At 53.0% G+C, this 13,135-nt stretch overlaps 1 protein-coding gene across 1 annotated transcript in view; it reads right to left on the minus strand.

The window, feature by feature from the left end:
* Positions 1 to 12,328, minus strand: part of CACNG8 (calcium voltage-gated channel auxiliary subunit gamma 8) — a 21,367-nt gene extending 9,039 nt beyond the window's left edge. The window contains exons 1-4 of the mRNA XM_046682106.1: positions 12,055 to 12,328; positions 3,416 to 3,499; positions 1,983 to 2,123; positions 11 to 419 (exon numbers count right to left, since the gene is read on the minus strand). Coding sequence (XP_046538062.1) covers positions 11 to 419; positions 1,983 to 2,123; positions 3,416 to 3,499; positions 12,055 to 12,232 — 812 coding nt within the window. The 5' untranslated portion in view covers positions 12,233 to 12,328. The remainder of the gene's footprint in view (positions 1 to 10; positions 420 to 1,982; positions 2,124 to 3,415; positions 3,500 to 12,054) is intronic.
* Positions 12,329 to 13,135: the final 807 nt, after the last annotated feature.

Consider the following 13,135-nt stretch of genomic DNA (forward strand, 5'->3'; position numbering starts at 1 on the left):
GAGCGTGTACATGGAGATGTCCGTGGAGGCGAAGCCCGGGCCCCCGGCGCCGCCGGGAGACGCGTCCCGCGACGGCGACGGCTCGCTGGAGCGGGAGCTAGAGCGGGAGCGGCGGCGGTAGCGGAAGCGGTAACTGGGCAGACGGAGGATGGCCGAGGGGCCGCTCCCGCCACTGCCGCCCGCGCCCCCGCCGGCCTTGAGCAGGTCCGAGCGAGACTGGCAGTGCGCCTCGCGGCTGCGCTCGATGTAGATGTTGACGGCCAGCACGCCGATCACCTCGGCCAGGATGAACGACAGCCCGCCGAAGTAGAAGGACCAGCCGTACGAGTAGTGGTTCTTCTTCTCCTCGTCCCGCTTCGGGCCCGGCTCGCCCGCGTTGGCCGAGATGTACACGATCACGCCGATGATGTTGCTCAGGCCTGGGCGGGGACGGTCAGACGGGAGCCTCGAGGCCACCCCGGCCCTGTCCCCGGCCCCGCCCGGAGGTCCCGCGCAGCTCGCCCGGGGTGGGGGGTGTGGGGGCACCTAGGCTCCATCTTCTTGATGGCCTGGGCCCCGCCTCGAGGGGTCCAGACCCCGCCCCGGATGGTCCAAGCTCCCTCCCAAATTGTCTACACTCCTCCTTGCCTGGCCCAGACCCCACCTCGCGCTGGTCTAAGCTCCACCCCCTGGTGGCCTGGGCCTCGCCCCGAGGGGCCCAGACCCCGCCTGGATGGTCCCAGCCTTTCCCAGATGGCCGAAACTCCTGCCCAGCTGGCCCAGGGCCCTGCCCTGTGCTGGTCTAAACTCCACCCCGAGATGGCCTAGGCCCCGCCCCAAAGGGTCCAGACACCACCTCGGATGATCCAAGCCAGGTCCCAGGTGGTCTAAAGTCCTCTCCAGCCGCCAAGCCCCGCCCCACCTGATCTAGGCCCCACCCCAAATGACCAAAGCCCCACTGTCAGCTAGTGCAGGCCCCACCTCCACTGGTCTAGTCTAAACCCCGCCCCAGCTGGCCCAGGCCCTGCCCCGGGTGGTCTAAACTCCGCCCCTAACGTTATCAGCCTGGGTCTCCCCGAGGTCCCAGCCTCTATTCGTTTAAACTGTTAATGAGGATATCCCGCTCTGACTCTCTAGGCCCTGACTCCTGCTGACCTAAACTCTTCCTTTCATGATGCCATCGCAGCCTGGTTATACATTCTAGGCCCTTCCTCTGTTGGTGTAAAGTTCGTCTTTATTAGAGCAGGTGCCCCTCTACTCCAAACCCCGCCTGCGGCAGGTCTAGGTCAAGCCCCGCCCACTGTCCCGGGTTCAGGCAGCCCGCCCCCTGCAGATCTCGACCCATCGCCAAAGCACACCCTGCTCTTTATGCTAAATCCTCCCTCTCCTCCCCTGGCTTCCACCCCTTCGGAAAAGCTCTGCTCCCTGGAATTTCCCAGCACTACTCATTGCGGGTAGAAAGGGGGTCTTGCCCCTTAATGACATGCCTCGCTCGGAGTTGCTCCGGATGGTTTCCCAGGACCGGCCCCTTCTTGGATCCACCGGGGTCCAGGAGGCCCCGCCCCCTAGAGTAGGTTTCTCCCCATCTGCAGCCGATTCACTCTCTCATTCTCAGGCCTGGTCCTCCTACGCCAGCCTCACCTCTCTATCTTCAAGACCCCAGTTCTGCCTAGAAGTCCCACCCCTTCACCCAAGCTCCTCCCCTTCCGTCTCCAGAACCGCGGGTTTTGGAACCTCAACTCCCTGCTTTCCAGATTACGAGCTAGACACCTGTCTGCGCTGGGTTCACTCCCCCGAAGACGGCGCGAAGGCGACACCTACCTTTCCCAGCGGGTGGCGATGGAGCTTGGGAAGAGCCTAAGAAGGCTCCGGGCCCCAGGGGGCGCCGGGGGCAGGGTCGCTTTGCAGACGCGCGCGCGGACACACACATACACACACACACACACGTGCGCGCGCGCAGGTGGGCCGCCCCGGCCGGCCACCCCCTCCCCTCTGCCTCTCACCTGCTGCCACGAACAGGATCCCTGCGCCCAGAATGATGTTTCTCTTGGACTTGTAGACCCGGGAGGCCGCCACGCACACGCCCCCGAGCAGCAGCAGGATGGCGCTGAGGATGGGGAAGATGCTGGAGGCTCGGACGACTCCTGCGAGGGAGAAAGGAGACGGGGGGAGTGGGAGAGAGAGGGGGTGGGAGCCGGGGCAGTCAGCCGCGGCCGCCTGCACGCCCCGCGCCTCGTGTCCCCTGCCTGCTTCCGTCTCTGCGTCTCTCTCTTCCGTCCCTCGCTGGTTCTCCAACTCTCCCTCTCTGCCTGTATTCTGGTTATTTTACTTTTTGCCTCATTCTCGCTCTTCTTTAAATTTTCTCTATTTCTCGGTCTGATTTCCTCTGCCTCTTTTTCTTCGTCCCTTTCTTTCTTCCTCAGTCTATTTTTCTCTGGTGGCATTTTTTTTTTCTTTTTATTTCTCTAAATCACTCTCCTCTTTTTCTCTGAACTTCTCCCTTTCTCTGTGGACCCTCTCTCTTACTCTTTTTCCTTCTCGCACGCTGCTTTCCTTCCTCTCTTCTGCGCATTTCTTTCCTTTCTCCAGATGCCTCTTTCTATCAAATTTCTTAATATCGCTCCCCACCAGACCCCCTTTCTGCCTGGCTTCATCTACCTCTCTGGATTCCTCCTCCTTCTCTCTCTCCCCCTCCCTCTTCCTTCATCTTTCCCTCCCTCCTTCCTTTTCCCTCTCTCTCCCTCTCTGACTCTCTCTCTCTGCCCCCACCCCGCTTCTGCCTGGCTTCGTCTATTGCTCTAGGCTTCCCTTCCTCTCTCCCTCTTCCTCTCATCTCTCTTTCCCTTTCTCTCTCTCTCTCTCTCTCTCTCTGTCTCTCTCTCTCTGTCTCTCTCTTTCTCTCTCTTTCTCTCTCTCTCTCTCTTTTTGCAGTCATTTCCACCACCCCACCACCACCCTCCCCCCAAACCTCAGGCAACCAGATTTTGCGATTTCTGAGCCAGGCTGAGGCCGCAGCCAATCATAATTCAGGATTTGCCGCGTTCTCGGGGTAGCCACCAATCGCACCACGGGCTTCCCCAGCCAGCTCCCGAGAGTGGCCAGTCCGCGCCGCAGATTGCCTCACAGCCCTGGGCTCAGTGGCCAATCCCAGCCCAGGGAGCAACAACCAGTCACGGCGCGGAGTTGCCGCGAGTGCCCAGTACAGCACAGCGGCCAATCAGCTCCCGGGATCCCCCCTCAGCCCGCCCCAAGGTGAGAGGTGGGGGCGGGAGAGAGACCACTGAGCCAATCGGGGACCAGAGGATCTCAGTGTCCGGACGTGGATTGGCTGGCAAGCCCATCTCTGCTTGTCGCTCTAAGTGCCGGGCCCCCTCTCTACACCCCCGACCCGCCCCGGACCGGCAGTCCCGCCATTCAGACCCAGACCCACACGTACGGAGCAGATACTCCGCGCTGTCATGGTCGTAGTCCGTGTCCTCCGGGAAATGGTTGATCTTCACGCAGACGCCTCTTTTCAACCCTGGAGGGGGATGGGAGTGGTGGTGGCAGTATTTAAGAGTTGGGGGGAATCTCCGGTGAGAGAAGACCCTCCCCCTCCCCAAATCCCTTCTCTCTCTGGGCTGATTGGGGGAAAGGAAGTTCTTGCTCCTGAGCCTGTCTCGGCATCTGGGACAAACTTTCAACCCCTCTGGCCTCAGTTTCCCCACCTGTTAAAAGGAAAAGAAAGAAAAAAACCCATCCAACACCATTAAAAGGCCACAAGGACCTTTGCCCTGGAAACTCTTCGAGTATACTCAGCTTCTCTGGCCTTCTGTTTCCACCCTGCAAGGAAGAAGGCATTGGTTTCAGCAGTGTCAGAGCGCCCTTCTAACTCTGAACTTGCGGACAAGTCTGAAAATGGGTAGGAAACGAAGAAAGGGGCTACGCAGGGCGAGGACTACATTTCCCAAGAGGCCCTATGAGGTCTTGAGTCCAATAGTGAGGAGAGACCAGCCCCAGTGGATCATGGGAGTTGTAGTCTCTTCAATATAGGGAGCGAGCTTCTGGGTGTCTTTCCGCACTGAACGTGGAATCCTCTGAAAGGAGATGGAGTGGTTGGAGCAAGCAGAGGCATGTGAGGAGATGAAGTATGCCTCTAGGGGTCATGCACTCTCACCCCCTGCCTTCCTCCCAGAATTCTCCTCACCTAGCTGGAGACTGATTATAACTAAGTACAAATATAAATACATTTAGTTTCCTCAATTCTCCAGGCTCCTTCCAACCTCCAGGCACTTGCCCATGCTATGGAACATTCCGCTCACATTCTTCACTGACGAAAAACTTACCCTGCAAGTGGGCACCTCACGGGGCATCTGCTTGAGGAAGCTTTCCGGGTGCGTGTGTGTGTGTGTGCACATGCACGCCTCCCACCAAAGTTGGGTCAGTTCTCCGCCCCCGCCCGGGGTCCAGCAGCTCCCTGTGCTACCCCCCCTTTCTGGCATGCATTGGGTTGATTTATGATCTTCTTTCTGAGCAAGCTCAGAGTTCCTGCAGGGGGAAGGCATGCAGTCTGATTCCGCTGTGTGTCCCTAGCATTGCCTGGTACAAAGGATGCTTCAAGAAATGGGTGTTGAATGAAAGAATAAATGAATGCATGAATGAAATTATGAATGATTATAAGGATAGCAGAAGGGGAGAATCAAGGCAGAAGATGATAGGAGAAGGAATGGGATAAGGGAAAGGATTGAGAAGAAAGAATGTAAGGAGTGAATAATTCCACTAAGAGCTAACATTTTTTAAGGGCTTCCTAGGAGGATTAACTCCTCTGGAGCTCCCAATTGTCCTGTGAAAAAGATAATGTTATTGGTGTCCTGCAGTGGCCAAACATTGGGAATTGGAGTCACACTGCTTGATAATGAAGTCCAACTCCATCACGTCCTTATTCTGTGACCTTGCTGGCATTACTCATGCCAATTTGCTTCAATCTCTTCTCCTATAGGAAGTGGATAATTGGATGGACCTCACAGGTTTGTTGTGAGGATTGAATCCAAGTAAAGAGATTTAGCACTTTGCCTGGAACAAAATTAAGTGCTCAGTTGGCATTAGTCAATATACCCATTGTCCGAATGAGGAAACAGAGGCACAGAAAGGGTTCATCAATTCACAGCTGATGGGTAGTGGAAGCAGAATTCAAACACACAGCAATTTGCTCCACTGTAATGTAAGCATCTGGGTGGTTCACCACTGTATTCCTAGCATCTAGAACAATGCTTAGCACACAGTAGGAGCTTAATAAATATTTTTATGAAAGAATGATTGACTGGGCCAACAAGCACATGAAAAGATGCTCAACATCCTTAATCATTAGAAAAATGCAAGTCAAAACCACGAGATACTCTCATAGATATGAGATACCATCCCACTAGGAAGGCTACTACAAAAAATGATTAAAAAACAAACCAGAAGACAACAAGTGTTTGCGATATGGAGAAATTGGAACCTTTGTGCGCTGTTGGTGGGAATGTAAAATGGTGCAGTCGCTATGGAAAATAATATGGAGGCTCCTCAAAAAATTAAAAACAGAATTATCATAGGATCCAGCAATTCCACTTCTGGGTACATACCCAAAACAATTAAAAGCAGGGTCTCTAAGAAATATTTTTACATACATTTTTATAGCAGCATTATTCACAACAGCCAAAAGCAACACACGTGTCTATCAACAAATGAATGGATAAATGAAATGTGGTATATACATACAGTGGAATATTATTCAGCCTTAAAAAGTAAGCGAATTCTGACACATGCCACAATGTAGATGAACCCTGAGGACGTTAAGTGAAGTAAGCCAGTCATAAAAATACAAATACTGTATGATTCTACTTATGTGAGGTATCTAGAATAATCCAATTCATAGAGACAGAAAGCAGACTGATGGTTGCTAGGGGCTGGGAGGAGGGCGGGTGGGGAGTTGTTCAATGGGGACAGAGTCTAAGTTTTGCAAGATGAGAAGAGTTCTGGAGATTGGGTGCACAACAATGTGAATGTACTTAACACCACTGAGCTGCACACCTAACAGTGGTTAAGATGATAAATTTTATGTTACGGCTGTTTTACCACAATTTTAAAAAAAGAATGATTGAATGAATGAATGAATGAATGAATCTACACCTCTCAAGTGCAAATTCTTACCCATCAGCACATCCATTATGGTGTGGCAGGTAAGCCTGTGGGTTCAAGTTCTCCTCTCTTGAAGGGGATCATAGTATTTCTCTCAAAACATGAATGATAATTAAATGAGATTGAGCATGTAAAGCTCACACCACGCAGATGCTCGACAGATCAGTGGTGACAGCAGTCATGATAACTAGTACTTACTGAGGGCTAACCACGCACCAGGCACCGCTCCAAGCATTTGACAGACATCAACGCACTCAATACTTAAGACAAACCCTAGGGATACCAAGCAATAATAGTGTCCCTGCTTTACAGATGAGGAAACTGAGGCAGAGAGTTGAAGGAGTTGCTCAATCTCATGTGGATGGTAAGTCAAGGGGAGGAGAGTCCAGTGTGGCTGGGCTTCAGAGGTGAGCATAGATGGGGCAGTGGAATATGGTGCCCCAGAACATGAGTCCAGAGTGCTCTGGACTCACATGTCAGGGCTGCCACTTCCCATCTCTGTGGCTTTTGGGGCTTGAATGCCCCTGAGCCTCAGCTTCCTCATTTGGAAAATGAGGGCAATGATATGACCTTATAGGATTTGATAAGGGTTCAATGAGACCCACAGTCAAGGGCAGAATCCACAGGGGTTATGCAGCATGCCTGTGTGGGTTATGCCACCCTACTGGGCCAGGAGCTTTTTGTGTGAAGGGATGGCAGTGACGTGTCCCTGAGTCTCCCGCAGGCCTGCCTAGCACAGTAGGTGAGGGTGAAGGGGGAGGATGCTGTGGCGAGGACACATGGAGAAGTGGGTTCCAGATGGCTCTGCCCCTCACATATTGAGTGGACATGTGGCTGACTCACTTCCCCTTTCTGGCCATCAGCCTCCTGCTTTGACAAACTCAAGAGTGGTAATAATACCTTCTGCAAGGATTCCGTGAGATAATAAGACATGCAAAGTGCTGAGTGTGGGGTCTTTACACAGTCAGGTCGCATAAATGCGGCTGTGGGTCCAGGTTCTTGAGTCCTGAGAGAGGACCTAGGACGGCAGCTGAGATTCAGGGGTGGGGGTGGGGGTATGGGTTCTAGACCCATAGGGATGCCATCAGCCCCAGCTGGCTCTTGGGCACTTGAATCATGGCAATTGAGATGAGCTGTGAGCATAAGATACATCCCCAGTTTCAGACTTGGTATGAAAAGCATGCATAAGATATCACTAATAATTTTTATATTAATTACTTGTTAAAATGATAATAGTTTGGCTATGTTTGGTTAAATAAAAGATATTAACTTTTATATTAATTCATTATATTGTGTAAATTATGTTTATTGCATTGTATTCACCCAAATTTCTCCTTTTTTTTTTTTTTGAGGAAGATTAGCCCTGAGCTAATTACTGCCAATCCTCCCCTTTTTGCTGAGGAAGCCTGACCCTGAGCTAACATCCATGCCCATCTTCCTCTGCTTTATACGTGGGATGCCTACCACAGCATGGCATGCCAAGCGGTGCCATGTCTGCACCCGGGATTGGAACTGGCGAACCCCGGGCCGCTGAAGCAGAACATGCACACTTAACTGCTGCGCCACCAGCCGGCCCCTACTTTTTACTTCTTTTAACGTAGCTACTAGAAAAATTTAAATCATATTGCAGCTCGTTTGGTGTTTCTATTGGGCTGTGCTGGGAGAGAGGCTGGGGCTTCTGGGTTATCAAGGAAGAGAGACTCAGGGCTCGGTCACCTGAATTCCTAATAATAAGGACAATAATAAGGATAAGAACAACAACAAAGTATAAACTACATAGTCGATCCCTTACTCTGTGCCTGCCAGCCTTTAAAATGCTTTACACCTGCCAGCTCATCGAGTCCCTCTCAATGAGCTAGGGGCTGTGGTTGTGGCTGTTATAACCCTGTGGCTCGGGGCTATGATGATCTCCATTTCACCAATGAAGGAAATGAGGCACAGAGAGGTTAAAGCGTATATGGCCCAAGCTCACCCCGCTGTGTGTGGCAGGCAGGAGGTAAACCCAACGCTCGTGCTCCAAAGTTTGTGTCCAAATGACTACATTCTACTGCATCTCCCAGAGACTCAAGGGGAGATGGGATGGAACCCAAGAATTCCCCAGGGACACAGCGCCTTCAGGAGGCAATAGCTCAGGGGACCAGTTTCTCCACTCCTGGATCCCCGATGGGCTGAAGGCTAGTGGACGTGTTGCTTTGTTCTCCTAGGAAACAAAACAGACCTGGATTCGAATCCGGATGCTGCCTATTAGCTGTGTGACTTTGGGAAAGGCATTCCACTTCTCTGAGCCTTTGCCTCCATTTCTAGAAGCTGGGGATAACAGTACATCCTTCACAGGGTTATTGTGAGCATTCGGTGACAAACAAATGACGATTATAGCAACAATAAAGCCAGCCTTCATTTACCCCCGCCTTAAAACACTTACTTCCTTTGGCTTCCAGAGCACCCACTTACTTCATTTTCCCCCAACCTCTGTGGCCACTCCTTTCTCTGCTCCCTTTGATGGCTCCTTCTCGTCTCTGATTGTCTTTTCATAGTGGACGAGCTCAGGCTGCAGTCCTTCAACTGATTTTTTGACTCATCTCTGTCTCATCTCACTCTCTCGGTGACCTCATCCATCCACATGCAATGACCCCCCCAATTTTTATCTCAGCCCAGACTCTCCCCTGAACTCTGGCCTCATCTAATCTATCAGATCGCTAACAGCCGGGACCAGAAGTCAGCAAACTCCGGCCCCCGGGCCAAACCCAGCCTGCCAAATCCAGCCAAGAATGGGTTTCACATCCTTTAAATGATTGAAAAACTGTCAAAGACCATTTTGCGGTAGGTGAAAATGATATAAGGTTCCAATGTCAGTGCCCATGAATGAAGTTTGATTGGAACACAGCCGCCCTCATTCACTCCCGGCGTGTCCCAGGCTGTTTTCAGGAGTACACTCCACAAAGCCTAAAATATCGAACGTATGCCGCTTTATAGGGCCTTTCCTGTGCTGATCCCTGTCCCAGATGACGTCTCTAACAGGCATCCTAAGCTTAACATGTCCAAAACTGAGCTCTTGATAGCCCCTCTTATAATAAACTAGATAAGAGAAAATAAAATAAATGAAATAAAATACCTCCTGTTCAATCTGATGAATGCCCTCGGAGCCCCATTCTCAGGTGCTCAGGTCACAGTCTTAGAGCAGTGACAAGGGGTGGCAATGGGTTGTCACGACTGGGAAGTTGCTACTGGCATTTAGAAGACAGAGGCCAAGGATGCTGGTAGACGTCCTACAATGCACAGGACGGCTCCCCAGAACACAGAATTATCCATCCCAAATGTCCACGGCACTGAGGCTGAGAAACACTGCGTCGGAGACATGCGGCCTCTTCTCTCTCTCATACCCCACAACTGCTCCGTCAGCAATTCCTGCCCGCTGCAGCTTCCGACATATTCTGAATTCACCTCCCGGACTCCACAGCTCCCACCCGGGACAAGCCACTTCCTGTTTCCCTCCGGTCTTCTTGGTTTCTCAACACAGCAGCAGGAGTGATCCCGGTAACGTTTAAGGCAGCTCATGTCACTCCTCTGCTCAAAAGCCTCTGATGTGAAAAGCAAAATACATTGCAGGGACCAGAAGAACGAGCGAGATCAGGGCACTGTCATCTCTTTGACCGCAGCTCAGACCGTGTCCCCTGCACTTATTCTGCCCCAAGCCTCACTGGCTCCCCCTGGTCATCAACCGCGCAGGCTCCCACCTCAGGGTGTCTGCGTTCCCTGTTTCTACAGCCTGAAGCAGTTCCTCCAGTCGGCCACGTGGCTCCATCTCTCACTTCCTTCAGCCCTCCACTCGATGTCACCTCCTCAGTGAAGCTTTTCCCAGTCCCCTTATCTACAATTTCACACACATACCCTGACGCTTTCCATGCCCTTTGCTCTTTTTCCTCCTTAGCACTTAGCTCTAATACCCTAAATGTTTTACTTACTTATGTCTCTTATTATTTGTCTCTCCCTTTAGAATATAAGACATATAAAAACAGGGATTTTTTTTTGTCTATCTTTTTTTTTTTCCCATTGCTGTAGCCCTGGAATCAAGAACAATTCCTGGCATATAGTATAAACTCAATAAATGTTGGTTGTTAAATGAATGACTGGATGAGTGGCATTCTTGCTATATGCTGTACTCTGTCATAGGGGATTCACAAGGGAAGCCCCCACCCTTGGCTCTGTGCCTGATGCTTGGTCAGACCAACGAATGCACATGAACTCGAATGCCCACAGGAAGAAGAAAGTAACATAATGAGAGAAGTGGATGGATGTGAGGTGATAGGGAGTGGAGGTGACTGTGGGGAAATGGAAATCTCCATGCCCGATCTGAAGAAGCAGTTGCTACTCAGATCTGGCCACTTGTGGCCATTGCAGGATGCAGGCCCCATGTTGTAACATCTTCCGCTAGTTCAAAAGAAGCCGGAAATCAGATTTTCAGTGTGAAGTCTTCCTATTTTTAAATTTGGCAACTGATTCAGATTTTGGTTTTGGTTTTAACCACTCTGCAAACCATACAAAGCACATCTGCAAGTCCCATCCATCAGACCTGAGTTCTCTTGGCTCTGCCCCAGTCACAGCTGGGTGACCTTGGGCAAGTGGCTTAACCTCTCTGGGCCTCAGTTTCCTCATCCCTGACAGGAGGCTGGCACCCACCTCATAGGATCAGAAGGAGATGATAACATTCCTTGCTCATTGAGAGTGCTCAGAGGAGGAAAGAATAGGAAAAAAGAGAGATAAAAAGAAGTGAAAGGATTTCCATCTTTCTGGTGCGGGAGGGAGAGCCTCAGGATTGGCTAGTCCCACTCCCTGTTGCAGATGAGGGCTGTGAGGCTCAGGAAGGTGCAAGGTCAGGGTCACACAGGGGGACAGATGCACTGGCACCCCGTCTCCTGCTTCCCCCCAGTGCCTCCATGTTATGCGTCAATAAAATAACCAGGTTGAGAGTGGGAGAGAGGAGGTGCTGGAGAGGAGAGGGCAGGAGTCTGGGAGACGAGGAGGGGGAGGCAGAGGGATCTGGCGTGGAGGGAAACTGCGAGAAGGAGAGCAGGACTGAGGGAAAGAAGGAAGGCGGATGTTAGAAGTGGCAGTGGACTCAGAAGAGAGAAGACTTAGAGAGAAGAAGTGAGGTGTGGAAGGAGGAAGAAGTGGAAGGAAGGCATGAGTGGAGGGAGGGCAAAGCAGAGCCGTGTGAAGAACAAAGGGGGACGAGGACCAGGATGGGAGGTGGGAAGAGATCCTGATGGGAGGCCTGGAGGGGAGAGGTAAGCAAGACAAGACAGTCTACAGGAGGAACAGAGGCAAGGCAGGAAAGACGAGAGGGTCCCGAGTGATGGCCGGAGGAGGCATGATGTTAGAGGGGGGAAACAGCCAAAGCAAGACGAAGGGATGGAGGTGACGAGGAGGGGGCTCTGAATGGGGCCAGAGAGGCAGGAACACTCAGAGGCTGAGGCAGGATGTGGGGAGAGAGGAGATGCAGTGGGCAGGAAGGAGGCGAGATGGGGCAGCTCTGGAGGAGGAGGGTCAAAATAAATGGTGAGGGGGGAAGGAAGGGGGAAGTGAGGCAGGGGGAGCCCCATGTGTAGGGAGAGGTAAGAGGGAGGGATGAGGGGGGGAAGGAGACACAAATGAAGGAAAGATAAAGGGGTACAGAGCGGAGGAGGCACCCGGGCACCCATGTGCGGAGAGATGGAGTGGGGGCATGAATAGGGTGCACCGACAGAGGAGGGCCAGGATGCAGAGAGGGGTTGATATAGTAGGAGAGAGGAGTGGCAGGGGGTGAGCATGGTGGGAAAGAGCAGGAGGAGAGGGAGACCACTAATGGGGATGAGGGCAAACCGGCAGATTCCAGAGAGGGGAGGCTCAGATCTGGAGGCGGGGTCCTCCGCACCCTACCTTCCAGGCAGCAGATCCTCCAGAGGCCCGAGTGAGTGAGGCCGCCGGGGTCCTTCTTCTCGGAGGAGCCGCTGCCCCCGCGGTGGGGCGGCCCGTCGTCGCCGGCCGTGAGGTTGGTGGTGTTACAGATGAAGGCGCGAGTGTAGAGCCAGTAGTCGGTGCTGATGGCGATGGTCATGAGGCCGAAGGCGGCGAAGGCGCCCACCGTCGTCAGCAGCACCTGCACCCCCTTCTCGCACCAAAGGCCCCTCTCTTCGTTCCAGCGTTTCAGCGACTCCAGTTTGACCACGGGCAGCCGGGGGGCCGTGGGCCACCACCGGGGCAGCGGGGGCGGGGCCGTGCCGGCGGTGGGGTGGGCTCAGCGCAGGCAGAAGTCGGGGGCCCGGGGCCGGCGGGGCTGGGGAGGGGGCGGCGAGGAGGAGGCTCGGCGGGGAGCCGGTCAGAGAGCGGCCATGGTCGCCAGCTGGTGGAGGGCAGGGAGTGAGGTAGGGAATTAGACAAGAAGGCACCAGTACCTCCCCCGATCTCCCCACTGCCCCCCCCCCCCCCCCACTTCAGAAAGAACCCCCGCTGTTTCCCCGGTTGAAGGAACTCCTTCCACTCTGGTCCTCACTGCCTCCCTGTCTCTGAAAAAAATCTCCCTCTGCCCAGAGAAGTCTTTCCACTAACGCCGCTCCAGAAACACCCCCACCAGCCCTGGTAGGACGTTCCTCCAGCCCCTTCCAGCTCCTCCCCCTGTCCTCTGTCCTCAGCACAGGGAAAGCCATTTCTCATGTAGCCCCACTGCTTCCTCCTCCCCAGGAACTTCTTCCTCATTTCCTACGAGACCCCCATCACCATTCTCTCATAGTCCACCCCCTCTCCATCTCCCCCTACAAGTCCCCTCTCTTCACCTACGATGTCCTCTACTCAAGAAAAATAAATCTCTCAATCTCACCTCAGCTAAAAAGAAAAAAATCTTCCAATGAATCCTCAGTTTTCACAACTCAGAGAAACCACACGGTTCCCACCCCTGCCACCCCCACCCCACGGTCTCCTCTGTGTGTGAACCCGCTTCCTCCCTCAGACCCCTGTCTCTGGA

The sequence above is a fragment of the Equus quagga genome, chromosome 13 (genome assembly GCF_021613505.1).
Source record: "Equus quagga isolate Etosha38 chromosome 13, UCLA_HA_Equagga_1.0, whole genome shotgun sequence".
Taxonomy (NCBI): Eukaryota; Metazoa; Chordata; class Mammalia; order Perissodactyla; family Equidae; genus Equus; species Equus quagga.